At 51.4% G+C, this 25,612-nt stretch overlaps 1 protein-coding gene across 1 annotated transcript; it reads left to right on the plus strand.

Moving 5' to 3' along the window:
• Positions 1–4,605: 4,605 nt before the first annotated feature.
• Positions 4,606–25,110, plus strand: BMF (Bcl2 modifying factor). Its single transcript, XM_038741231.1, has 5 exons — positions 4,606–4,676; positions 12,429–12,761; positions 14,545–14,705; positions 24,020–24,122; positions 25,026–25,110. Exons 2-4 carry the CDS (start codon positions 12,434–12,436, stop codon positions 24,119–24,121), a joined length of 591 nt encoding a protein of 196 aa, XP_038597159.1. The 5' UTR covers positions 4,606–4,676; positions 12,429–12,433; the 3' UTR covers position 24,122; positions 25,026–25,110.
• Positions 25,111–25,612: the final 502 nt, after the last annotated feature.

Genomic DNA, 25,612 nt, shown 5'->3' on the forward strand with positions numbered 1-25,612 from the left:
GGCATGCCCCCACTTGAGGCCTGGGCTCTCGGGTGCAGGGTAGGGTCATGTCCTGGGGATTGGGAGTGTGTGGTAGGGACACTCAGGTCAAAATATATCTATATGCCTGCCTATGAAGCAGTGTGGTCCAGTGGAGAGAGCATGGGCCTGGAAATCAGAGGACCTGGGTTCTAATCCCAGCCCTGCCACTTGTCCGCTCTCCCCCTTTTAGACTGTGAGTCCACCGTTGGGTAGGGACTGTCTCTATATGTTGCCAACTTGGACTTCCCAAGCGCTTAGTACAGGGCTCTGCACACAGTAAGCGCTCAATAAATACGATTGATTGATTGATGTTGCCAACTTGGACTTCCCAAGCGCTCAGTCCAGTTCGTACATATTTATTTATTTATTTTACTTGTACATATTTATTCTATTTATTTTATTCTGTTAATATGTTTCGTTAATACGTTTTGTTCTCTATCTCTGTCTCCCCCTTCTAGACTGTGAGCCCACTGTTGGGTAGGGACCGTCTCTATATGTTGCCAACTTGGACTTCCCGAGCGTTTAGTCCAGTGCTCCGCGCACAGCAAGCGCTCAATAAATACGATTGAATGAATGAATGAACTTCTCTTTGCCTCAGTTCCCCTTCTCCCCCTCTCCATCCCCCCGCCTTACCTCCTTCCCTTCCCCTTCCTCTCCCCCTCGCCCCCCCTCTCCATCCCCCCATTTTACTTCCTTCCCTTCCCCACAGCAGCTGTATATATGTATATATGTTTGTACATATTTATTACTCTATTTATTTATTTATTTTACTTGTACATATCTATTCTATTTATTTTATTTTGTTAGTGTGTTTGGTTTTGTTCTCGGTCTCCCCCTTTTAGACTGTGAGCCCACTGTTGCGTAGGGACTGTCTCTATATGTTGCCAACTTGTACTTCCCAAGCGCTTAGTACAGTGCTCTGCACACAGTAAGCGCTCAATAAATACGATTGATTGATTGATATATGTTTGTATGTATTTATTAATCTATTTATGTATTTATTTTACCTGTACATATCTATTCTATTTATTTTATTTTGTTAATCTGTGTTGTTTTGTTGTCTGTCCCCCATTCTATCAATCAATCAATCAATTAATGACTGTCTCTATATGTTGCCAACTTGTACTTCCCAAGCGCTTAGTACAGTGCTCTGCACACAGTAAGCGCTCAATAAATACGATTGATTGATTATACAGGTGCTGTGGGGAAGGGGAGGAAGTAAGACGGGGGGGGATGGAGAGGGGGACGAGGGGGAGCACACAGTCAGCGCTCAATAAATACGATTGATTGATTGATTAGTCCAGTGCTCCGCACACGGTAAGCGCTCAATAATCAATCAATCAATCAATCGTATTTATTGAGCGCTTACTGTGTGTAGAGCACTGTACTAAGCGCTTGGGAAGTACAAGTTGGCAACATCTAGAGACAGTCCCTACCCAACAGTGGGCTCACAGTCTAAAAGGGGGGACACAGAGAACAAAACCAAACATACTAACAAAATAAAATAAATAGAATAGATATGTACAAGTAAAATAAATAAATAGAGTAATAAATATGTACAAACATATATACATATATATACAGGTGCTGGGGGGAAGGGAAGGCGGTAAGATGGGGGGATGGAGAGGGGGACGAGGGGGAGAGGAAGGAAGTAATCAATCAATCAATCGTATTTATTGAGCGCTTACTGTGTGCAGAGCACTGTACTAAGCGCTTGGGAAGTACAAGTTGGCAACATACAGAGACAGTCCCTACCCAACAGTGGGCTCACAGTCTAGAAGGGAGAGACAGAGAACAAAACCAAACATATTAACAAAATAAAATAAATAGAATATACATATATAATATAAATATAGATCAATCAATCGTATTTATTGAGCGCTTACTGTGTGCAGAGCACTGGACTAAGCGCTTGGGAAGTCCAAGTTGGCAACATATAGAGACAGTCCCTACCCAACAGTGGGCTCACGGTCTAAAAGGGGGGAGACGGAGAACAAAACCAAACATACTAACAAAATAAAATAAATAGAATAGATATGTACAAGTAAAATAAATAAATAAATAGAGTAATAAATACGTACGAGCATATAATAATAATAATGTTGGTATTTGTTAAGCGTTTACTATGTGCAAAGCACTGTTCTAAGCGATGGGGTAGATACAAGGTAATCAGCTTGTCCCACGAGAGGTTCACAGTCTTTATCCCCATTTTCCAGAGGAGGTAACTGAGGCCCAGAGAAGTGAAGTGAGTTGCCCAACGTCACCCAGCTGACAAGTGGCGGAGCCGGGATTTGAACCCACGACCTCTGACTCCAAAGCCTGTGCTCTTTTCACTGGGCCACGCTGCTTCCCCATATATACATATATACAGGTGCTGTGGGGAAGGGAAGGAGGTAAGATGGGGGGGATGGAGAGGGGGACGAAGGAAGAGAAAGGAAGGAAATAATCAATCAATCGTATTGAGCGCTTACTGTGTGCAGAGCACTATACTAAGCGCTTGGGAAGTCCAAGTTGGCAACATCTAGAGACAGTCCCTACCCAACAGTGGGCTCACAGTCTAAAAGGGGGGAGACAGAGAACAAAACCAAACATACTAACAAAATAAAATAAATAGAATAGACATGTACAAGTAAAATAAATGAATAAATAGAGTAATAAATCCGTACAAACATATATACATATATACAGGTGCTGTGGGGAAGGGAAGGAGGTAAGATGGGGGGCATGGAGAGGGAGACGAAGGAAGAGAAAGGAAGGAAATAATCAATCAATCAATCGTATTTATTGAGCGCTTACTGTGTGCAGAGCACTATACTAAGCGCTTGGGAAGTACAAGTTGGCAACATATAGAGACAGTCCCTACCCAACAGTGGGCTCACAGTCTAGAAGGGAGAGACAGAGAACAAAACCAAACATATTAACAAAATAAAATAAATAGAATAGATATATATAATATAAATATAGATCAATCAATCAATCAATCGTATTTATTGAGCGCTTACTGTGTGCAGAGCACTGTACTAAGCGCTTGGGAAGTCCAATTTGGCAACAGATAGAGACAGTCCCTACCCAACAGTGGGCTCACAGTCTAAAATGGGGGAGACAGAGAACGAAACCAAACATACTAACAAAATAAAATAAATAGAATAGATATGTACAAGTAAAATAAACAGAGTAATAAATATATACAAACATATATACATATATACAGGTGCTGTGGGGAAGCGAAGGAGGTAAGATGGGGGGATGGAGAGGGGGACGGGGGGAGAGGGAGGAAGTAATCAATCAATCGTATTTATTGAGCGCTTACTGTGTGCAGAGCACTGGACTAAGCGCTTGGGAAGTCCAAGTTGGCAACATATAGAGACAGTCCCTACCCAACAGTGGGCTCACGGTCTAAAAGGGGGGAGACAGAGAACAAAACCAAGCATACTAACAAAATAAAGTAAATAGAATAGATATGTACAAGTAAAATAAATAAATAGAGCAATAAATACGTACAAACATATATACATATATACAGGTGCTGTGGGGAAGGGAAGGAGGTAAGATGGGGGGGATGGAGAGGGGGACGAAGGAAGAGAAAGGAAGGAAATAATCAATCAATCGTATTGAGCGCTTACTGTGTGCAGAGCACTATACTAAGCGCTTGGGAAGTCCAAGTTGGCAACATCTAGAGACAGTCCCTACCCAACAGTGGGCTCACAGTCTAAAAGGGGGGAGACAGAGAACAAAACCAAACATACTGACAAAATAAAATAAATAGAATAGATATGTACAAGTAAAATAAATCAATAAATAGAGTAATAAATATGTACAAACATATATACAGATGCTGTGGGGAAGGGAAGGGGGTAAGATGGGGGGGATGGAGAGGGGGAGAGGAAGGAAGGAAGTAACTTGTCCTTCCTAAGCGCTTAGTCATCATCATCATCAATCGTATTTATTGAGCGCTTACTATGTGCAGAGCACTGTACTAAGCGCTTGGGAAGTACAAATTGGCAACACATAGAGACAGTCCCTACCCAACAGTGGGCTCCCAGTCTAAAAGGGGGAGACAGAGAACAAAACCAAACATACCAACAAAATAAAATAAATAGGATAGATATGTACAAGTAAAATAAATAAATAAATAAATAGAGTAATAAATCTGTACACACTTGTACAGCTCGGCAAAGAATTCATTTAATCATATTTATTGAGCACTTACTGTGTGCAGAGCACTGTACTAAGCACTTGTGATGCACCATGCTGTTTTGCAAACATTCTTTCCATACCTTAAGGTAAAAATTGTACATAGTCCAGTGCTCTGCACGCAGTCAGCGCTCAATAAATACGATTGATTGATTGATTGATTGATTGAATAAGTACGATTGGCTGGCTGGACGGCTGCAGGAGGCCTCCTTCGCGCTTTCTGCGCGGGCCGGAATTTCTCGGTGCGCCCTTGCTCGACGTGTCCGGGAGGGTCGGCTCTTTAGCGACGGTCCCCGGCGGAGGGGGCGGGGCCGCCCCGGGAGCTCGCCGGCCATTGGCTGAGCCCGCTATGACGTCACGGGGTGGGCGGGGCCTCATCAGCTGTTTGCGGGCTGCCCGGGCGCGGGCAGATTCGGGGCACAACACGGCGGCGCGAGGCCCGACCTCTGCCCACCTGCCAGGTAAGCGCCCCGGGGGGCACTGCCCACCCTGCTGCAACCAATCAATCAGTCGTATTGACTGAGCGCTGACTGTGTGCAGAGCACTGGACTAAGCGCTTGGGAACGACAATCAATCAGTCGTATTGATTGAGCGCTGACTGTGTGCAGAGCACTGGACTAAGCGCTTGGGAAGTCCAAGTTGGCAACATCTGGAGACAGTCCCTACCCAACAGTGGGCTCACAGTCGAAAAGGAAAGTTGGCAACATACAGAGACAGTCCCTACCCAACAGTGGCCCCCCCCAACAACAGGAGACCCTGCCAGCCCCCTCCAAGGCCAGGGTTGGGGGGACACACACAGCACTTAATAATAATAATAATAATGCCTTTATTTATTACTCTATTTTACTTGTACACATTTATGCTCCTTGTTTATTACTCTATTTTACTTGTACATATTTGTTCTACCTTTTTTTTCATTTTGTTAATATGCTTTGTTTTGTTCTCTGCCTCCCCCTTTTAGACTGTGAGCCCACTGTTGGGTAGGGACTGTCTCTATATGCTGCCAACTTGGACTTCCCAAGCGCTTAGTGCAGTGCTCTGCACACAGTAAGCGCTCAATAAATACGATTGATTGTACATATTTATGCTCCTTATTTATTACTCTATTTATTTTACTTGCACATATTTGTTCTGCTTTTTTTTTCATTTTGTTAATATGCTTTGTTTTGTTCTCTGCCTCCCCCTTCTAGACTGTGAGCCCACTGTTGGGTAGGGACTGTCTCTATATGCTGCCAACTTGTACTTCCCAAGCGCTTAGTACAGTGCAGTGCACACAGTAAGAGCTCAATAAATACGATTGATTGATTTTACTTGTATATATTTATGCTCCTTATTTATTACACTATTTATTTTACTTGTACATATTTGTTCTACTTTTTTTTTCATTTTGTTCAATAAATACGATTGATTGATTGACTGTCTCTATATGTTGCCAACTTGTACTTCCCAAGCGCTTAGTACAGTGCAGTGCACACAGTAAGCGCTCAATAAATACGATTGATTGTACATATTTATGCTCCTTATTACTCTATTTATTTTACTTGTACATATTTGTTCCACTTTTTTTTTCATTTTGTTACTATGCTTTGTTTTGTTCTCCGCTTCCCCCTTCTAGACTGTCAGCCCCCTTTTAGACTGTGAGCCCACTGTTGGGTAGGGACTGTCTCTATATGCTGCCAACTTGTACTTCCCAAGCGCTTAGTACAGTGCTCTGCACACAGTAAGCGCTCAATAAATACGATTGATTGACTGTCTCTATATGCTGCCAACTTGTACTTCCCAAGCGCTTAGTACAATGCAGTGCACACAGCGCTCAATAAATTCGATTGATTGATTTTGCTTGTACATATTTATGCTCCTTATTTATTACTCTATTTTACTTGCACATCTTTGTTCTACTTTTTTTTCATTTTGTTAATATGTTTTGTTTTGTTTTCTGCCTCCCCCTTCTAGACTGTGAGCCCCCTTTTAGACTGTGAGCCCACTGTTGGGTAGGGACTGTATATGTTGCCAACTTGTAATAATAATAATAATAATGATAGCATTTATTAAGCGCTTACTATGTGCAAAGCACTGTTCTTCCCAAGCACTTGTACTTCCCAAGCGCTTAGTACAGTGCAGTGCACATAGTAAGCGCTCAATAAATACGATTGATTGATTTTCCTTGTACATATTTATGCTCCTTATTTATTATTCTATTTATTTTACTTGCACATCTTTGTTCTACTTTTTTTTCATTTTGTTAATATGCTTTGTTTTGTTCTCTGCCTCCCCCTTCTAGATTGAGCCCGCTGTTTGTTTGTTTTTAAATGGCATTTGTTAAGCACTCACTATGTGCAAAGCACTGTTCTAAGCACTGGGGAGGTTACGAGGGGATCAGGTTGTCCCAAGGGGGGGCTCACAGTCTTTACCCCCAGTTTACAGATGAGGGAACTGAGGCCCAGAGAAGGGAATAATAATAATAATGGTATTTGTTAAGCGCTTACTATGTTCAAGGCACTGTTCTAAGCACTGGGGAGGTTACAAGGTAATCAAGTTGTCCCACGGGGGGCTTGCAGTTTTAATCCCCATTTTACAGATGAGGTAACTGAGGCCCAGAGAAGTGAAGGGGCTTGCCCAAAGTCACACAGCTGACAGTTGGCGGAGCCGGGATTTGAACCCATGACCTCTGACTCCCAAGCCTGGGCTCTTTCCGGGGAAGTGTCTTGCCCAAAGTCACCCAGCTGACAAGTGGCAGAGTGGGATTTGAACCCATGACCTCTGACTCCAAAGCCCGGGGTCTTTCCACTGAGCCATGCTGCTTCTCCCCACGCTGCTTCTCCTGGGACATAGTCAGCGCTTAACAAATACCATAATTAGGTAACATATGTATATAAGTTTGTTCGTATTTATTACTCTATTTTATTTGTACATATCTATTCTATTTATTTTATTTTGTTAGTATGTTTTGTTTTGTTCTCTGTCTCCCCCTTCTAGACTGTGAGCCCACGGTTGGGTAGGGACCGTCTCTATATGTTGCCAACTTGTACTTCCCAAGCGCTTAGTCCAGTGCTTTGCACTCAGTAAGCGCTCAATAAATACAATCGATTGATTGATTTTAGACTGTGAGCCCGCTGTTGGGTAGGGACTGTCTCTATATGTTGCCAACTTGTACTTCCCAAGTGCTTAGTCCAGTGCTGTGCACACAGTAAGCGCTCAATAAATGCGATTGAATGAATGAACTAGGGAAGCAGCATGGCTCAGTGGAAAGAGCCCGGGCTTTGGAGTCAGAGGTCATGTGTTCAAATCCTGGCTCCGCCACTTAGTTGTGGGGCTTTGGGTAAGTCACTTCACTTCTCTGGGCCTCAGTGACCTCATCTGGAAAATGGACTGTGAGCCCCTCGTGGGGCAACCTGATCACCTTGTAACCTCCCCAGCACTTAGAACAGTGCTTTGCACATAGTAAGTGCTTAATAAATGCCATTATTTTTATTATTATCTGGAAAATGGGGATGAAGACTGTTAGCCCCACGTGGGACAAACTGATCACCTTGTAACCTTTCCAGCGCTTGGCACAGTGCTTTGCACATAGTAAGTGCTTAATAAATGCCATTATTATTATTATTATTATTATCTGGAAAATGGGGATGAAGACTGTAAGCCCCACGTGGGACAACCCGATCACCTTGTAACCTCCCCAGCGCTTTGAACAGTGCTCTGCACATAGTAGGCGCTTAATAAATGCCATTATTATTATTGTCTGCTGTGTGGCCTTGGGCAAGTCACTTCACTTCTCAGCATGGCTCATGGGAAGGAGCCCGGGCTTGGGAGTCAAAGGTCATGGGTTCTAATCCCTACCCCGCCACAGCTGTGGGACTCTGGGCAAGTCACTTCACTTCTCTGGGCCTCATCTGGAAAATGGGGATGGAGACTGTGAGCCCCACGCGGGACAACCTGATCATCCCTCAGCGATTAGAACAGTGCTTCGCACATAGTAAGCGCTTAACAAATACCATTATTATTATTATTGTTATTCTCTGTTCCTCAGTTACCTCCTGTGCAAAATGGGGATTAAAAGTGTGAGCCCCACGTGGGGCAACCTGGTTACCCTGTATCCACCCCAGCGCTTAGAACAGTGCTTGGCACATAGTAAGCGCTTAACAAATAACAAACAAACCAATAATAATTTTTATTATTGCTTGCCACCCGGGCCCCGGGGGGGCAGCTCAAGAGTTTTCCTGGCATTGGGGTCTTCCCTGACCCCTGCTCCACCATGGGCACGGAGCACCCCCAGCCCCTTCGCCCCCCCGGCCCAAAGGATGCGGCTGCTTCGTGAAGCCCGTGGCCAGGGGGAAAGGGGAATAACGCCCCAAGCCCCACCGGCTTTCACCATCAATCGTATTTATTGAGCGCTTACTATGTGCAGAGCACTGTACTAAGCGCTTGGGAAGTACAAATTGGCAACATATAGAGACAGTCCCTACCCAACAGTGGGCTCCCAGTCTAAAAGGGGGATTCTGGCTCCCGGCAGAGAGTTGCGAGCAGGGAGGCTTTCCTTCTATTAATTCATTCAATCGTATTTACTGAGCGCTGACTGTGTGCAGAGCACTGTACTAAGCGCTTGGGAAAGTACAGTACAGCAATAGAGACGATCTAGACTGCGAGGTCGTTGTGGGCAGGGAGTGTGCCCGTTTATTGTTCCTTAGTTCACTGCTCTGCTCACATTTATTTATTGAGCTCTATGTGCAGGACACTGTACTAAGCGCTTGGGAGAGGACACTAGAACAATATAACAGATGTGTTCCCTGCCCACAACAAGATTGCTCTGCACATAGTTCGTGCTCAATAAATAGAGAAGCAGCATGGCTCAGTGGAAAGAGCCCGGGCTTTGGAGTCAGAGGTCATGGGTTCAAATCCCAGCTCTGCCAATTGTCAGCTGGGTGACTTTGGGCAAGTCACTTAACTTCTCTGGGCCTCAGTTACCTCATCTGGAAAATAGGGATTAAGACTGTGAGCCCTCTGTGGGACAACCTGATCACCTTGTAACCTCCCTAGCGCTTAGAACAGTGCTTTGCACATAGTAAGCGCTTAATAAATGCCATCATTAATAAATACCACTGGTTGATTGATTGATGGAGGGGGCTTCAGGAGGCAGAGGGGAAATTAGGCTCAGAGTCCCGGCTTCAGTTTGCCCCGGGTTGCGGCAGCCAGCGAGGTGCACGCACATGTGTTTTTGTGTCTCCGTGTGTGTTTGTATGTATCAGGTGATGCCCATATGCATACGTGTCCGTGTGCACACTTGTGTGTCAATCCTACTTGCCCTTGGTTGCTGCTCAGCTCGGAGGTCAGTGGCCGTCTGGGTCGGGCAGGGAGTTCCTTCGGGGACAGGGCTATCGTGTCCGTCTGTGACTCCCTCTGGCTGGACTCCAGTGCCTCGAGTTCGAGGTCAGGCTACAGCCGGGCTGACCCTCCGGCCGGAGTGCCTGCTCATCAGCTGTGGTCGGTGACCGTTTCCTAGCCGGCCCATCATCATCAATCGTCATCATCAATCGTATTTATTGAGCGCTTACTATGTGCAGAGCACTGTACTAAGCGCTTGGGAAGTACAAATCGGCAACATATAGAGACAGTCCCTACCCAACAGTGGGCTCACAGTCTAAAAGGGGGAGACAGAGAACAAAACCAAACATACTAACAAAATAAAATAAATAGAATAGATATGTACAAGTAAAAGAAATAAATAGAGTAATAAATATGTACAAACATATATACATCAGGAAGAGGTGGGTGGGGAGAGAGTGCCGCTCCTCATGGGTCTTCTGAGCCGGTGCCCTACTGAGTCAGTCTTATTTATTGAGCACTTACTGTGTGCAGAGCACCGTACTAATGCTTGGGAGAGTTCAGTGTAACAATAAACAGACACATTACCTGACCACGATGAGTGTAAGGTCTAGAGGGGGAGACGATATAAATAAATTAATAATTAATGATAAATAAACTAACGAATATACAGAGGCGGGCGTATGTGCTGGGGGGCTGGGAGAGGAGATGAATAAAGGGAGCAAGTCAGGGCGATGCAGAAGGGACACAGTAAGTGCTCAGTAAATACTGTTGAATGAGCGGGAGAAAAAGGAAGGGAGGGCTTAATCAGAGAAGGCTGCTTGGAGGAGACATGCTTTCTTTAAAGCTTTGAAGCGGGGGAAAGTCATTGTCTGTTGGATTTGAGGAGGGAGGGCGTTCCAGGCCAGAGGTGGGACATGGGCAAGATAGGCAAGATTGAGGTACAATGGGAAGGTTAGCATTGAGCACTTCCTATGTGGGGAGCGCGGTAGGGGCTTAGAGGCAGCCTGGGATCGTGGATAGAGCTCAGGCTTGTAAATCAGAAGGTCATGGGTTCGAATTCTGACTCCACCAACTGTCGGCTGGGGGACTTTGGGCAAGTCACTTCACTTCTCTGAGCTCTCTACTGAGAGCTCACCTCCTCCAGGAGGCCTTCCCAGACTGAGCCCCTTCTTTCCTCTCCCCCCTCCATCCCCCCATCTTACCTCCTTCCCTTCCCCACAGCACCTGTATATATGTTTGTACATATTTATTACTCTATTTATTTTACCTGTACATATCTATTCTATTCATTTTATTTTGTTAGTATGTTTGGTTTTGTTCTCTGTCTCCCCGTTTTAGACTGTGACCCCACTGTTGGGTAGGGACTGTCTCTATAGGTTGCCAACTTGGACTTCCCAAGCGCTTAGTACAGTGCTCTGCACACAGTAAGCGCTCAATTAATACGATTGATTGATTGATTGATTAGAGAGCGAAGTGTGTGGGATGAGGTCACATCTCCTCCAGCAGATTCGAGATGTGAGATTATTGAGATTAAGCCCTCTTTTCCCTGGTTCCTCTCCTCTCTGCGTCATCAAGGCCCTTGGACCTTTGACCTTTGGACATTTGACATTCACCCCACCCTCTATCCCGCAGCACTTGGGTACCCCTTATAACTTATTTATATTAATGTCCATATCCCCTTCTAGCCTGTAAGCTTGTTGTGGACAGGGAACTTGTCTCCCAGCTCTGTCATATCGTACTCCCCCAAGCACTTAATACAGTGGTCTGCTAACAGTAAGCACTCAATAAATATTATTGATGGTGATGGTGAGTATAATGAATAAGTGAAGCATTGTGGCCTCGTGGATAGAATATAGGCTTGGGAGTCAGAAAGACCTGGGTTCTAATCCTGCCTCTGCCACTTGTCTGCTGTGAGACCTTGGGCAAGTCACTTCACTTCTCTGGACCTCAGTTACCGCATCTGTAAAATGGGGATGAGTGTGAGCCCCGTGTGGGGCAGGGATTGTGTCCAACCTAATCAACTTGTATCGTCCCCAGCACTTAGAACAGTGCTTAACAAGTAATAATAATAATGATAATGATGGTATTTGTTAAGCGCTTACTATGTACTAAAGCACTGTTCTAAGCGCTGGGTTAGATACAAAGTAATCAGGTTGTCCCACGTGAGGCTCACAGTCTTACTCCCCATTTTACAGATGAGGTAACCAAGGCACAGAGAAGTTAAGTGACTTGCCCAAGGTCACACAGCAGACAAATCAATCAATCAATCAGTCGTATTTATTGAGCGCTTACTGTGTGCAGAGCACTGTACTAAGCGCTTGGGAAGTACAAGTTGGCAACATATAGAGACAGTCCCTACCCAACAGTGGGCTCACAGTCTAAAAGGGGGAGACAGAGAACAAAACCAAACATACTAACAAAATAAAATAAATAGAATAGATATGTACAGGCAAAATAAATAAATAAATAGAGTAATAAATATGTACAAACATATATACATATATACAGGTGCTGTGGGGAAGGGAAGGAGGTTAGATGGGATGGAGGGGGGAGAGGAAGGAAGGGGCTCAGTCTGGGAAGGCCTCCTGGAGGAGGTGAGCTCTCACTAGGGCCTGTTCTAAGCGCTGGGTTAGATACAAAGTAATCAGGTTGTCCCACGTGGGGCTCACAGTCTTACTCCCCATTTTACAGATGAGGTAACCGAGGCACAGAGAAGTTAAGTGACTTGCCCAAGGTCACACAGCAGACAAGTGGCGGAGCCGGGATAAGAACTCACGACCTCTGAATCCCAAACCCGTGCCCTTTCCATTTTGCCATGCTGGGCCATTTTTATTATTAAGTGGCCTTGGCCAGGACTGAGATAGGGATGTGCCCGCTCTCTCTCTCTGCAGGCAGGATGGAGCTGTCCCAGTATGAGGAGGAGCTGGAGGAGCTGACGGGGCTGGAGGAGCTGGAGGATGACGTCTTCCACCCCGAGACGCCTGCGGCGGAGCCCCTGGCACAGTCCGGCGGGCCGGCCCCCGCTGCCCCGCTCGCCCCCGGGCAGCCCTACAGCTACCTGGTCGGGCAGCTGCCCCTCTTCCCTCTCGCTCCCTGCTGCGGGCCGGGACTGCGGACCCTGAGCCAAGAAGACAAGACCACTCAGACGCTGAGCCCGGCCTCCCCGAGCCAAGGAGTCATGCTGCCCTGCGGAGTGACTGAGGAGCCCCGGCGGCTCTTCTACGGTGAGCGGCTGCTCCGCCCGGGATCGGAACCCAGTGCTCGGCACGTGGCCCCCGGCGGGACCCTGGGCGGGCACACAGTGGGTGCCCAAGATGGCGCACTGAGAAGCAGCGTGGCCTAGTGGATAGAGCAAGGGCCTGGGACTCAGAAGGACCTGGGTTCTAATCCTGCTCCACCACCACGTACATATCTATTCTATTTATTTTATTTTGTTAGTATGGTTTTGTTCTCTGTCTTCCCCTTTTAGACTGTGAGCCCACTGTTGGGTAGGGACTGTCTCTAGATGTTGCCAATTTGTACTTCCCAAGCGCTTAGTCCAGTGCTCTGCACATAGTAAGCGCCCAATAAATACGATTGATGATGATGACGTGTCCGCTGGGTGACCTTGGGCAAGTCACCTCACTTCTCCGGGCCTCAGTTACCTCATCTGGAAAATGGGGGTTAATGATGGTATTTAGGAAACGCTTACTAGGTTTAATATTTAATATTAAACGCAAAGCACTGTTCTAAGCGCCCGGGAGGTTACAAGGTGATCAGGTTGTCCCGCGGGGGGGTCACAGTCTTAATCCCCAGTTTACAGATGAGGGAACTGAGGCCCCGAGAAGTGAAGTGACTTGCCCCAGGTCACCCAGCTGACAATTGGCAGAGCCGGAATTCGATCCCGTGACCTCTGACTCCAAAGCCCGTGCTCTTTCCGCTGAGCCACGCTGCTTCTCTTAATCAGCCACGCTCATTAAGATTGTGAGCCCCATATGGGACAGGGACTGTGTCCGACCCGATTTGCTTGCATCCACCCCAGCACTCAGTACAGTGCCTGGAACATAGTAAGCGCTTCACAAATACCACAGTTATTATTATTACTAGTGGGTGTCCAAGGTGGAGCTTTGCGCGCAGTGAGCCCTCAGTGAATTCTGATGATGGTGATGAAGAAAGTAACTAGAATTGCAACCTTCTTTTTTTAATGGTATTCCTTAAGTGCTTCCTATGTGCCAGGTACTGTACAAAGCTCTGGGGTAGATACAAGATTATTAGTTCGGACCCAGTTCTTGTCCACATAGGGGTCACGGCCTTAATCCCCATTTTACTGATGAGGAACTGAGGCACAGAGAAGTGACTTGACCAAGGCCCTACAGCTGGGATTACAACCCAGGTCCTTGAAGATAAGAGTTGTGGAGTGGGAGATGGGGGGCTTGGAGGGGTGGGCATTCCATGCTTTACCTTCTCCTTGCAGTGACAGGGACTGGAGTAGAATCTTTGGGGGTGGGAAAAGGGGGAGCAGAGAGGTGGTTTGTAGCTTTCCTTGGAAAGCCCCTTGGGAGGTGCCTCCCTCTAAACTTTAACCTCCCCTCTCTAGACTGTAAGTTAGCTGTGGGCAAGGAATGTGTCTGTTATATTGTCACGTTGTACTGTCCCAAGCATTTAGTACAGTGCCCTGCACTCAGAAAGTGCTCAGTAATTACGATGGATTGATACCGGGATTCAAGGAAATGCTGGGAAATCATTTGTCCAATGCCTGGGTGGGACTGAGGTCCGGTACCACAGAGCCCCAGCCACTGAGAGGGTGTGGGTCTCAGCTGCAGGTCTCCCCCTCTGAAGCCTAAATTTGTCATAAAACAGCTTTGCAAATAAGCCCCAGCCCCTATGGATTCGTTAGCGGCCTGACTTTCTCCCAGAAGACACCCTGAGCAAAATGAGCAACGGCAGCCTTTTCCGAATCTGACTCGAGTAGGCGTGGGGCTGGCCAGAGGCGGTGGCTAACAAGGCTGGCTCTCCCCACTTCCGCAGGCCATGCCGGGTACCGCCTCTCTTCCCTCACCAGCTTTCCCGGGGACCCGAGTCTCGGCGAGGAGCCCCCCGAGGCGCCGTGGGAACGGAGAGCCGAAATGCAGGTCGCCCGCAAGCTGCAGTGCATCGCGGACCAGTTTCATCGTCTCCACACCCAGAGGGTAGGTATCGGAGGGGTGATGGAGACCGGGCAGTGCCCCTCATCCCCCCTCTGGGCTCTGGTCAGAATCTGCCCTTTTGCTCGGCCTCTGCTCTGTTCCTGCAGAAACCACGTGCCCCGGGGGCTCTCAAGTCGGGGCGGTCCCTGGCTTGTCGACTGCAGTGACCCAGCAGTTGCCAGAGCGGGCATCCCTGAGGGCAGCTGCCAGCTGTGGGCAGCACAGGGAGGTGGGGAAGGAGGCCGTGGTTGGCTGGGGGCACGGTGGGGGCGGTGCTTGGCAGTAGCAGCCCCCCATCAGGTGGTCCTGGGTTCATCCCCCACAAGCGTCCCATCCCGGCGCCCGCCGGCCCTCCCGTCTGCCCGCCGCTTCGGGAGTGGGAAGTAGTGGAACCGGTTGTAACTTGACCCTTTCCTGCCACAGCCCAATCTGATGTCTCGGTCTGGGAGCAGAGTGGGTGGGAGGCGGGGGGAGCAGCCCAGCTGGGAGCTCCCTGCGGGCACACGCAGACGCCTGGCAGCCCGGCCCTGGCACCAGCACGGGGCGGCTGAGCATGCCACCGCGGACAAAGCAGGCGGGCGGGCGGCTCGTGCGCTGCCACGGCTGCCACCGCCACTCCCGTGCCTGGCGCGGGCTCCGTGCCCGCCGCCTGCCTCGGACCACGCTGCCCCAGGCCGGGAGAGGGGCTCGGCCTGGTCCGCCAGCCGGGAACCAGTGTTGGGCTGCGGTGAGGAAGGGGGTCGCCCCTTTGCTGTAATAGTAATAATAATAATGATGGCATTTATTAAACGCTTACTATGCGCAAAGCACTATTCTAGGCGCTGGGGAGGTTACAAGGTGATCAGGTTGTCCCACGGCGGGCTCACAGTCTTCATCCCCATTTTACAGATGAGGGAACTGAGGCACAGGGAAATTAAGTGACTTGCCCAAAGTCACACAGCTGACAATTGGCGGAGCTGGGATTTGAACCTCTGACTCCCAAGCCCGGGATCTTTCCACTGAGCCATGCTGCTTCACAGTGGTCTGGGGGCCTCCAAGTGAGTTATTGTCTAGGGAGGGACAACCCCCCCCCGCCCCCCCGAAGGTGGCTAGCTGGGGGCTAGTTGGGGAGGGTTCAGTCCCCTCTGACACCTATGCCCCCATCCCCCACCACAGCCCAGCCCTCCCCCTCTGTCTGGCGATGGAGCTGGAGCCGGTAGTGATTCAGGTCGAGTGGGAAGGGCCTGTATTGTCGGGGGATGGGCAGAACGGGATCTGGGATCTTCTCCACCCCCCAGCTCCCTGCCCCGGCTGCAGAACCCGCTTCCATTTGGGAGATCTGGGGACCTCGTGTCCCTGTCTGTGCCCCCGATCCCCAGATTGGTCTCTCCTGAGCCTCCAGACTCTCCCCCTCCTGCGTGATACTGCTTCCAGTGGGGAGGGACTGCCCTCAGGGGAATCACATTTGGAGGGGGCTTCTGAGGAGGGCCCTGCTGTCTCCTGTCCCGGGGCAGCGGGCAGAGGGGTCCCCAGCTTCCAGCTTGGCAGCCTGCTGTAGCTCCAACCCTAGGCCCGCCTGCTCTGGATCCCCGGGAGGGCGCGGTGAGGGGGCTGTCCGGGAGCCCGGGATGGGCCCCTTTAAGAACCCAGCAGCTGCTCCCGCCCCTGCCCCCCAACCCTAGCTGGGCTCCCAGCCAGCGGCTCTCACTGGTCCACCCCAGACGGGACTCCTGACCTTGAGCTGCGGTGGGAACTGAGGGGCCAGCAGCTTGATGGGAAGCAGATGCCGGGAGTTTCTTGGGCTCCGTGTCTACCCATCCCCCAGCCCCCGCCACACCAACCCATCGCCAGCCTTCCGTCCCCAGTCACAGTAGCCTGGCTCGCTCTCCCCGGGACTCTTGGTTCTTCCTTCCTGCCCCGTGGAGCCAGACTGCTCAACTCCACTGGTGCCTTGGGCTTTCATTCTGGTGCTGCTGGGAAACTCCCCTGGGGCTGCGACCCCTTGCTCCCCTTGCCCAGGGGGTGGAGGGGCTCAAAGCAGCTGAGGAGAGCTTCTGGAGGGAAGGGCTGCTTTAGACTTCTCAGCTCCCCCACCTCTGTCCCCCCCCCGCTGACTCCTCCCTGTTTTTCAGGCAGGGAAAACTGAGGCCCAGACCTGGGGTTCCTGCTCCCCACGACCGTCCCATACACACACACACCTGGTCTCAGCCGTGGCCAAGATGACATGACCTCTGACCTCCACCCACCGAGGGGTCGGAGTCAATTGGGCTCTGTGAGCTGGGCCCCCCACCTGCGCTCGGTAAGGCAGCTCAGAGACTCCAGTGTCTCCTCGCCAGCAGCCCGGGAGGGGGATGATTTTGCTCCAGTCTTCCATCTTGATGCCACTCTGGCCTCGGGAAGGGGTGTGAAGGGGTATTGGGGCATCTCTGATGCCTTATGTTGCCAACTTGTACTTCCCAAGCGCTTAGTACAGTGCTCTGTACACAGTAAGCACTCAATAAATACGATTGAATGAATCTCTGATCCCCCCCCCACCCTTTTTGAGATGAGCCAAGGTCTTCGGGGATCTAGAAGCCTCAAGAGTCTGCAGAGAGATCAGAGCAGTCCCATCTGCCTAGCGTGGAGATAGGCCCCTGTCTTCCGGGGACACCCCGCCCCTGAAGGGACACCCCAGCCCTTGGGAATTCCGCTTTTCCGAAACCCGATCTGGGTGGGCTTTCATGGGGATGGACCGAACAGGCCAGTGTGAATGCACCAGCGTTGTGTCTGTTTGTATGATCCCGGTACGTGTGGGTGTGTGTGCGTCTCTCTATCCATGGTAATGAACCAAAAGTGCACTGTCACCCTGGGCCTTGAGTCTGCCGGTTTGGGGGGGTCCCAAAAGAGTCGTGGGTGTTGGGGCCCCACCGTCCCTCCCGCTCCCGCTCTTTGCGGTGAGCGGCCCGTCAGCTTAGCCGCTCCGGTACGCGCTCCTCTCCCCACAACCTGGATCCCTGGGCTGCTTCTCAGCCCCCTAAAACTTTCCACCGGCCCCCTGCCACCCCAAGAGGAATCCGGGGAGGGGGAGAGTCGCCGGACACGACGGGGAACCCGAGGGGGGCCCCCTCCGCCGTTCAGAGAGGCCCGCAGAGGCCCAAGGGGAGACCGGGGGACTAGCGGGGAAGGGGATGGAGAGACCGTGCGTGAGAGCGAGCGCCCGGGCCCTTGTGTTTGCTCTGTGGCTGGCTCTGTTTATATCGCTCTCTATATTTAGCCTCTGAGTCACCCTCGCTGCTGACGGGCCCGAGTTCCCCAAGGGCCGGGCCCGGGCTGGGCACCTGATGGCTCTTCTAGGGCCTGACTGGCTGCCGCTCTGGGCATTTAAGTCTCCCCTCCAGCACTGTCCCTCCTGCTTCCCCCACCCACCCCGGACCCAGGGAGGGGAGGCTGTGTGTGTACACGTGAGTACACGCTTGGAAGGAGTCGGTCGAATCTACTGAGCCCTTATTGTGTTCAGAGCACTGTACTAAGCGCTCGGGAGAGTACAGTGGCACAGTAAAAGAACATGCTGCGTTTGGGATTTAATCTCAGCCCCTAGCGGGGTGCCAGGTCACATGTACACATGGTCACAGGTCCCCCTTTTAGACTGTGAGCCCACTGTTGGGTAGGGACTGTCTCTATATGTTGCCAACTTGTACTTCCCAAGCGCTTAGTGCAGTGCTCTGCACACAGTAAGTGCCCAATAAATACGATTGATTGATTGATTGATGTACATGTGGGCATATCCCACATTGCACACTCCCGGGGCACGGGTTAGCACCGTTGGGGGCCGGCCTCTCTGAGATGTCTGCAGGTGGACACATCATCATCAATCGTGTTTATTGAGCGCTTACTATGCGCAGAGCACTGTACTAAGCGCTTGGGAAGTCCAAATTGGCAACATATAGAGACAGTCCCTACCCAACAGTGGGCTCACAGTCTAAAAGGGGGAGACAGAGAACAAAACCAAACATACTAACAAAATAAAATAAATAGAATAGATATGTACAAGTAAAATAAATAAATAGCATCCCTCCTAGTGGGGTAGCTGAAGCCAGCAGACCCCTCCCTTCTGGACATGGGAACTGGACTTAGGACCCAGAGACTGTGTGTCCAACCTAACTGACCAGTGCCTACCCCAGCTTCAGAGCTGAGTTTGAAACTTAGTAAGTGCTTAACAAGTACCATAAAAACAAAAGCGTTCCCACCTCCCCAGCCCAGGCTTCAGCTGATTCTGGTGCTGAAAGCGGGTGATGTGATTGGTAAGGCGGGGGGTTAGAAAGTTCCTGGGTTGGAGATGGGGGTGACCCAGCCTTCCTGCACTGCTCACAGCCACTCCTTCCTCTCCTCCCCACCACCCCCTCCAAACCATCTGCCTCCAGCAAGGCTGTGAACACACCGCCCTGCCTGTGCCCTCTCCGGCCCGTGGCTGAGAGGCCATTGGCGTTGTCATAGCACTGGGTTGCTTCCTCTTCCTGCCAGCCCAGCTGGCTGGGGTGACCCAGCTCAGGACAAGGCAGGTTGTTTGATTTGTTTTTTTCTTTTACCTTTTTCCATCTTCCTCCGTCCCTAGGAGGCCAAAACCAGCCACGGGCTTGCAGTTCCCCCAGCCTGGGGTTCCCTGACTCGGGCTGTTCTGGAACCAGGTGGACTGGTGAAGGGGGTCACTAGAGCCCCAGTTGCTGGAGCAGAGATATTATCTGCTTACCCTCTAGAACTGGGGGACTTCTCTCTAGGTTTTTTTTTTAAATGCTATTTGTCAATAATAATAATAATAATGGTATTAAGCGCTTACTATTCATTCATTCAATCGTATTTATTGAGTGCTTACTGTGTGCAGAGCACTGTACTAAGTGCTTGGGAAGTACAAGTTGGCAGCATATAGAGATGGTCCCTACCCAACAGCGGGCTCACAGTCTAGAAGGGGGAGACAGACAACAAAACAAAACATATGAACAAAATAAAATAAGTAGAATAGTAAATATGTGCAAGTAAAATAGAGTAATAAATATGTACAAACATATATAGAGGTGCTGTGGGGAGGGGAAGGAGGGGGAGAGGAAGGAGGGGATAAATACGATTGAATGAATGAATGTGCCAAACACTGTTCTAAGCGCTGGGGGGGATACAAGGTGATCAGGTTGTCCCACGTGGGGTTCACAGTCTTAATCCCCATTTTACAGATGAGGTCACTGAGGCACAGAGAAATTAAGTGACTTGCCCAAAGTCACACAGCTGACAATTGGTGGAGCCGGTCAATAAATACCATCAATTAAGTGCTTACTATATGTCATACGCTGTTCTAAGTGCCGGGGTAGATTCAAGTTAATCAGGTTAGTCACAGCCTCTGCCCCACACAGGGCTCCCAGTCTAAGTAGGAGGGAGAATGGGATTGAATCCCCATTTTACAGTTGAGGAAACTGAGAAGCAAAGTGACTTGCCCAAGGTCACCCAGCAGGCAGGAGGCAGAGTCAGGATTAGAGCCCAGGTCATTCATTCATTCAATTGTATTTATTGAGCGCTTACTGTGTGCAGAACACTGGACTAAGCGCTTGGGAAGTACAAGTTGGCAACATGTAGACTGTCCCTACCCAGCAACGGGCTCACAGTCTAGAAGGGGGAGACAGACAACAAAACATGTGGTCAGGTGTCATCAGAATAAATAGAAGTAAAGCTAGATTGACAAAATAAATAGGTCCTCTGGCTCCGGGAGGCTTTTGTCACTTGACCATGCAGCTTCCCTGGATGGGGCTTTTCTGTGAGAGAATCTTCCCCACTCACTAGTCGTTTCCTCAGAAGATCCTCTCCCCTCCCAGCCCCTCAGTGGCTCTTGGCCCTGCCTTCGGTTATTAGCGGAGCTTGATGCTGAGGTGGAGGGAAGTGGGGAATCGTACCCTTTCCCTCTGGGGGATTCAATCCCCAGAAGTGCGTCCGGCGAAGGGCGGTAGGGGGGTGGGGGGGAAGTGGAGGAATTCCGACTAGTCCCAGGAGATAATCTTCATCCACCCAGAGAGATACTTGTGGATTAGAATAAAGAACTAAGGGATGAACCTTCTTTCTAATCACCAAGAATGGGGTAGAACAGCTAAGCTTGTCATGGGCAGGGAATGGGTCTACCAACTCTCACATTACTTTAAGAGGACCTCCCCTCCTGCCTTTTCCTTTTTCCATCTGGAGACCCAAGTTCTAACCTCATCCCTGCCACTTGCCTGCTGTGTGACCTGGGACAAATCACTTAGCTTCTCCGTGCCTCTGTTTCCTCTTCTGTAAAATGGGGATGGAACACCTGCTCTCCCTTGGTCGCGAGCCCCATGTGAGACGGGGCCTGTATGTTCTCTGGTTGAATTTTGTCTTCCCCAGCCCTTAGCACTGCATTTGACACACAGTAAGCGCTCAACAAACACCGCAATTATCATTATCTTTGTGAACTTCGCTGCCTCCTCCATGGAAGCCTGAACTGTGAAGTGACTGCTCTGCTGAGCATTTAACTGAAGTTATTTCCTCCTCCTCCGCTCTGAGGTGGTGACAGCTGGGACTTCTGGCTCTTGTTTGCTCCCGCCTGTGGGACCAGGAGACCCCCTGGGATAGGCTAGACGGGGTGTTTTGTGGGGAACATGATGTGATCCTTCAATCTTGCATGTGCCACTCGAAAATACACTTCAGGCCGTCTGCTGCCCGGGCCTCGGGAGGTCCACCCTGGAGTCCCGCTGTCCTGCAGGCCAACGCCCCTCCTCGGTTGTGCAACTGACCGTGGGCTGAGTTCCCTGTGTTTCCCAGCTTCCCTGGGGAGTCAGGAGGCCAGTTTCTCTCTCCTGCTGGCTGCCCAAGCCTCCTCCCGCCTCCGGGCTTCCCCGCCAGCACTTCCCTCTGCTTTCCCACCCCCGGGACCCGGCTTGGGGCGAGCCCTGCCTGCCAGTGACGTGGCTGGGACCCTCGGGGGCACCGTGCCATCCCAAGGGGCGAAGGGTAGGGTGCCCCGACATGGAAAGGGTTTCTCCCCGTCCCCCAACTCAGCGGTTTCCTAGGAAGCAACCAGGCTCCTGTGAACCCCTGCAGTGTTCTGGGTGGGAGAAAAACTGAGGCGCGGCTTAAAGGGGAGTCTGTGGTCCGGAGCCTGGCCCACTGAGTGGCCTGATGTGGGAACGGGCTTGATGTGGCAGAGGGAGTCGAGGGAAGGGTGCCTTTTTCTCTGCTTCCCGCACCTTGGGCCTCCCTGGACCCGCTCCTCCGGCCCACCGGCTCACCAAGGTAGGTGGTGGGGCCCAGACCGGCCTCCAGGCCTGCTTTCCCACCATCGTATTCTAGCCAGATTTTCCTTGGCCTGTGTGTTTCCTCATTTACACGGCTTTGTTTACAAACAGGAGGAAGTTATCCATCTTGCAACATGTGTCTCGGTGCTCCACTCTGGACTCCCCCTTCCCTTTCTCTCGCCTCCCCACAGCCCCCTGTTTCTCGAAGCCAGTGAGGCCGAGTGGCAGGGGCATTAGCGTGCTCCCCCGGGAGCCAGTAATTCTGGGGTCCGGACTTAGAGCCCCCATGACTCAGTGACGGTTGGGGGGAGGTGCCGGACATCTGGTAGGGGCGGGGAGGGGGTTCTCCGGACATCCAGTGGGGCAGAGTTGGGGTTCACTGTTCCTGGGTGGCACCCTGCAGGGCTGTCTTCCCTGGAGAGGTCACTGCTTTGTGCCCACCTCCTGGGCTCTGGGTGGCCCCCCTGTCGTTGGGGTAAACTGAGTCCTGTCATTTCCTGGGTTCCCCCTTCTCGGTGCCTCCATGGTTTCTGTACCCCAGCTCCCCCTGCCCCCGGGAATTCCAGGGTGGGGGTTGCTGAGGAAGGAGTACCCCAGTAGACAGAGCAAGCGAGGTGAGGAGGGGGATTTCTGGAGCCCCATCCCCTCTCCAGCCCTCCCTCCGGCCTCTCCCGGCTGTGACAGGACCTGGAATAACCCCCAAGTGTAGTGTGTGCGTGCTTCTGTTTTTGTTTGGTTTTCTAGTGTGTTCTTGCTTAAGGTCTAATCGGCCCCAGCGGCTCCAAGAGGGGTTATTTATGGCTCACTGTCAAGAGGAGCTATAAAAAGGGCAGCGGCGGAGCGGGAGGTGCTGGGAAGGGGGAGCGGGAGGGGGCTGGGGGGGGGGGGGGGTGTTTTTGTGGTGGGTGAAGTCAGGTTTTTGCTGCCTCAGCAGTGTGGTTTAAATTGAAGATTAACCCCTTGACCCTCCTAGTGTCAAATCACTTGCAGAGGATAGCTCCTCCCGCCCTGCCCCCCCTCCCCGGGTTACTGGGACGGGGAGGGGGTGCATTCCCTTTTTTTTTTTTTTCTTTCTTTCTTTCTGAAGAAAGTTTGTTGTTAGTGCAGCTGGGTCTGAGGGGCTGGGGGCCAATCTGATTAAAAGCAGCACTTGGCTCAACTCGGCAAAATCCTGCAAGCAGTGGGGAAAACGGTTAACCCTCTCGGGCCCAATGCACCTAGAGTCCGGTGTCTTATTTTTTCACGTTACTGCTTCGATTGTTTTTGGGGAACTTCACCTTCCCCTCCTCCCTGACCCTCCCTTTTTGGGCCTATGAGATTAGTGAAGCCGCGTGGTCTAGTGGAAAGAGCCTGGGCCTGGGAGTAAGAGGACCTGGCTTCTAATCTTGCCTCTGCCACGTACCTATAATAATAGTAATAATGATAATGGTATTTGTTAAGTGCTTACTATGTGCAAAGCACTGGGGGATACAAGGTGATCAGGTTGTCCCACGTGGGGCGCACAGCCTTAATCCCCATTTTACAGATGAGGTAACTGAGGCACAGAGAAGTTAAGTGGCTTGCCCAAGGTCACACAGCTGACAAGTGGCTGAGCCGGGGTTCGAACCTCTGACCTCTGACTCCCAAGCCCACACTCTCTCCACTGAGCCATGCTGCTTCTACCTGCTGCGTGACCTTGGGCAAGTCGCTTTACTTCTCGGTGCCTCAGTTCCCACATCCGCAAAATCAATCAATCAATCGTATTTATTGAGCGCTTACTGTGTGCAGAGCACTGTACTAAGCGCTTGGGAAGTCCAAGTTGGCAACATATAGAGACAGTCCCTACCCAACAGTGGGCTCACAGTCTAAAACCTGTTCTTCCTCCTACTTCGACTGGGAGCCCCAGGTGGGACCTGATTATCTTGTACCTTAGGGTTTAGAACAGCACATAGTGAGTGTTTAACAAATACCACTATTATTAGAGTCTGCTCAAAGAAATGCCCAATGCAGCTGAAAGTGTGTGTGTGTGTGTGTGTGTGCGCAAGCACCTATTACCAGAGGGCCGTGACCCAAATTGTTCTGTTCTTCCAGCATCAACGGAACCGGAACCACTTGTGGTGGCGCGTCTTGCCTCTCCTGCACAATCTGGCTCTGGACATGGAGGAAAATGGGCAGGGGTGGGGGCCCAGGTGAGGTACGGCCCCACCATCCCACCCCCCCACCCCCCGGAGTGGAGTGAGGGCATGGAACAGCCCCTGGGCACGGGACGTGGGCCGCGTGGGATGGTCAGGGGACCGGGACCCCCGGCACTGAGGCTGGCTGGGTGGCTTTTCGTTCCCTGCGTCTCTCCGTGTGACTTCGCAAGAAGCCCCCCCACACCCCAGAGGGGCTTCCCTCTCTCTGCTGAGCCCCCTCCCCCCGGTCCAAGGGGCTAGTGGACGAAGGAAGAGCTTGGACGGCCGTGTGGCAGATCCCCTGAGGGGGTACCGACCAGCGAACCGTCTGGCCTGCGGAGACACTGGCTTTCCACTCTCTGAGGAGAGACCTCCCAGGACGATGTCCGTGGGCACAGAACGGGTTTGATTCCTGCTTCCCATCGCCCTGCTGGAGAGCTGACACTTTCCACAATCCAGAAGAGCACTAGGGCCGGATCTGAGTATCCTTGTGTGTCCATGCCTGGGGCGAGCCATCGGCCTCTCCTGTTCCACTGGTGCCCCCTTCTCCCCCCTCCCCCCTCCAAGGAGGGTTCCAAAGGCCCCAGGGATGAACTGAGGGCTGCCTGGAGGAGCAAGCGGGACCCAGTATGATGTGGGGTGGGGCGGCCCAGACAAGCACCACATCCTCATCCTCACTGGCTCTGGGGCGACGTGGGCCCACCTGGTTGAGGTGGGAAGGCCCCGACGGACCTCGCATCCTTGTCTCTGGCATATTGTACCTCCCAGGTTGGGCCCAGGCTGAGGTTCTCAGCCTGAAACAAGAAGAAGCTGTCTGATGGGGGTCCCCAGGGAGACGGGGAGGGGGCTGGGACCCCTGGTGGCTTCACAGGTCTTCCCCCTCTTTCTGTGTCTTCCCTCTCCACCTGACTCCGGGTCTGGAGGAGGGACAGTGTCTGCAGGAGGCAGTCCCGCCGTGTCCACCTTCCCTCTACCACCCCAGGAGAGGCAGCGACGCAGAAAGCTGAGGGCAGTGAGGCCCGCCTCTGTGAACCTCGGCCCTGCCACCTCAGGAATCGGGGGGTGGAGGGATCTGGGGTGCCCTCCCCCACCGTCACTCCCAGCTGCAGCCCTCCTCCTTTGGCTGTTGCCCGGGGACCTGGTGCTAGCCTCAGGGTCTGCATCCCCACATGGGATCTGTAGGGAACAGACTCCCCCCACCCATTTGGGATTCACTATTGTTGGGGGGGGGGGGGGGTGTTATCCCCATCATGGAAGGGGCAGACCCCTCCCCCCCACCGCCTCTGGCCAAAACACCATGGTCCACCTAGTCACGCCTCTCCAGGGCGCCTCAGCCTCCTGCCACCTTGGGAAGGGCTATCAAACCCCTCTAGTTACCCATCCTTCCTCCCCTACTTGCTCTGTGAGGTGGGGGGTGGGAGCTGGGCCTATACAGGTGAATGGAGGGAAGGGGGAAGGGGCCCTTCCCTATCACTGTGGGTTTTAGGTGTTTCTGCCACTGGGGCAGTCT

Source organism: Tachyglossus aculeatus (genome assembly GCF_015852505.1).
Source record: "Tachyglossus aculeatus isolate mTacAcu1 chromosome 12 unlocalized genomic scaffold, mTacAcu1.pri SUPER_6_unloc_1, whole genome shotgun sequence".
Lineage (NCBI taxonomy): Eukaryota > Metazoa > Chordata > Mammalia > Monotremata > Tachyglossidae > Tachyglossus > Tachyglossus aculeatus.

Bases quoted from the DNA above. Each gene is read 5' to 3' on its own strand.
- BMF (XM_038741231.1), top strand. From the start codon at position 12,434: ATGGAGCTGTCCCAGTATGAGGAGGAGCTGGAGGAGCTGACGGGGCTG. The intron at 12,762-14,544 runs GTGAGCGGCTGC...CCACTTCCGCAG, and splicing joins GCCCCGGCGGCTCTTCTACG to GCCATGCCGGGTACCGCCTC. The intron at 14,706-24,019 runs GTAGGTATCGGA...CTGTTCTTCCAG, and splicing joins ATCGTCTCCACACCCAGAGG to CATCAACGGAACCGGAACCA.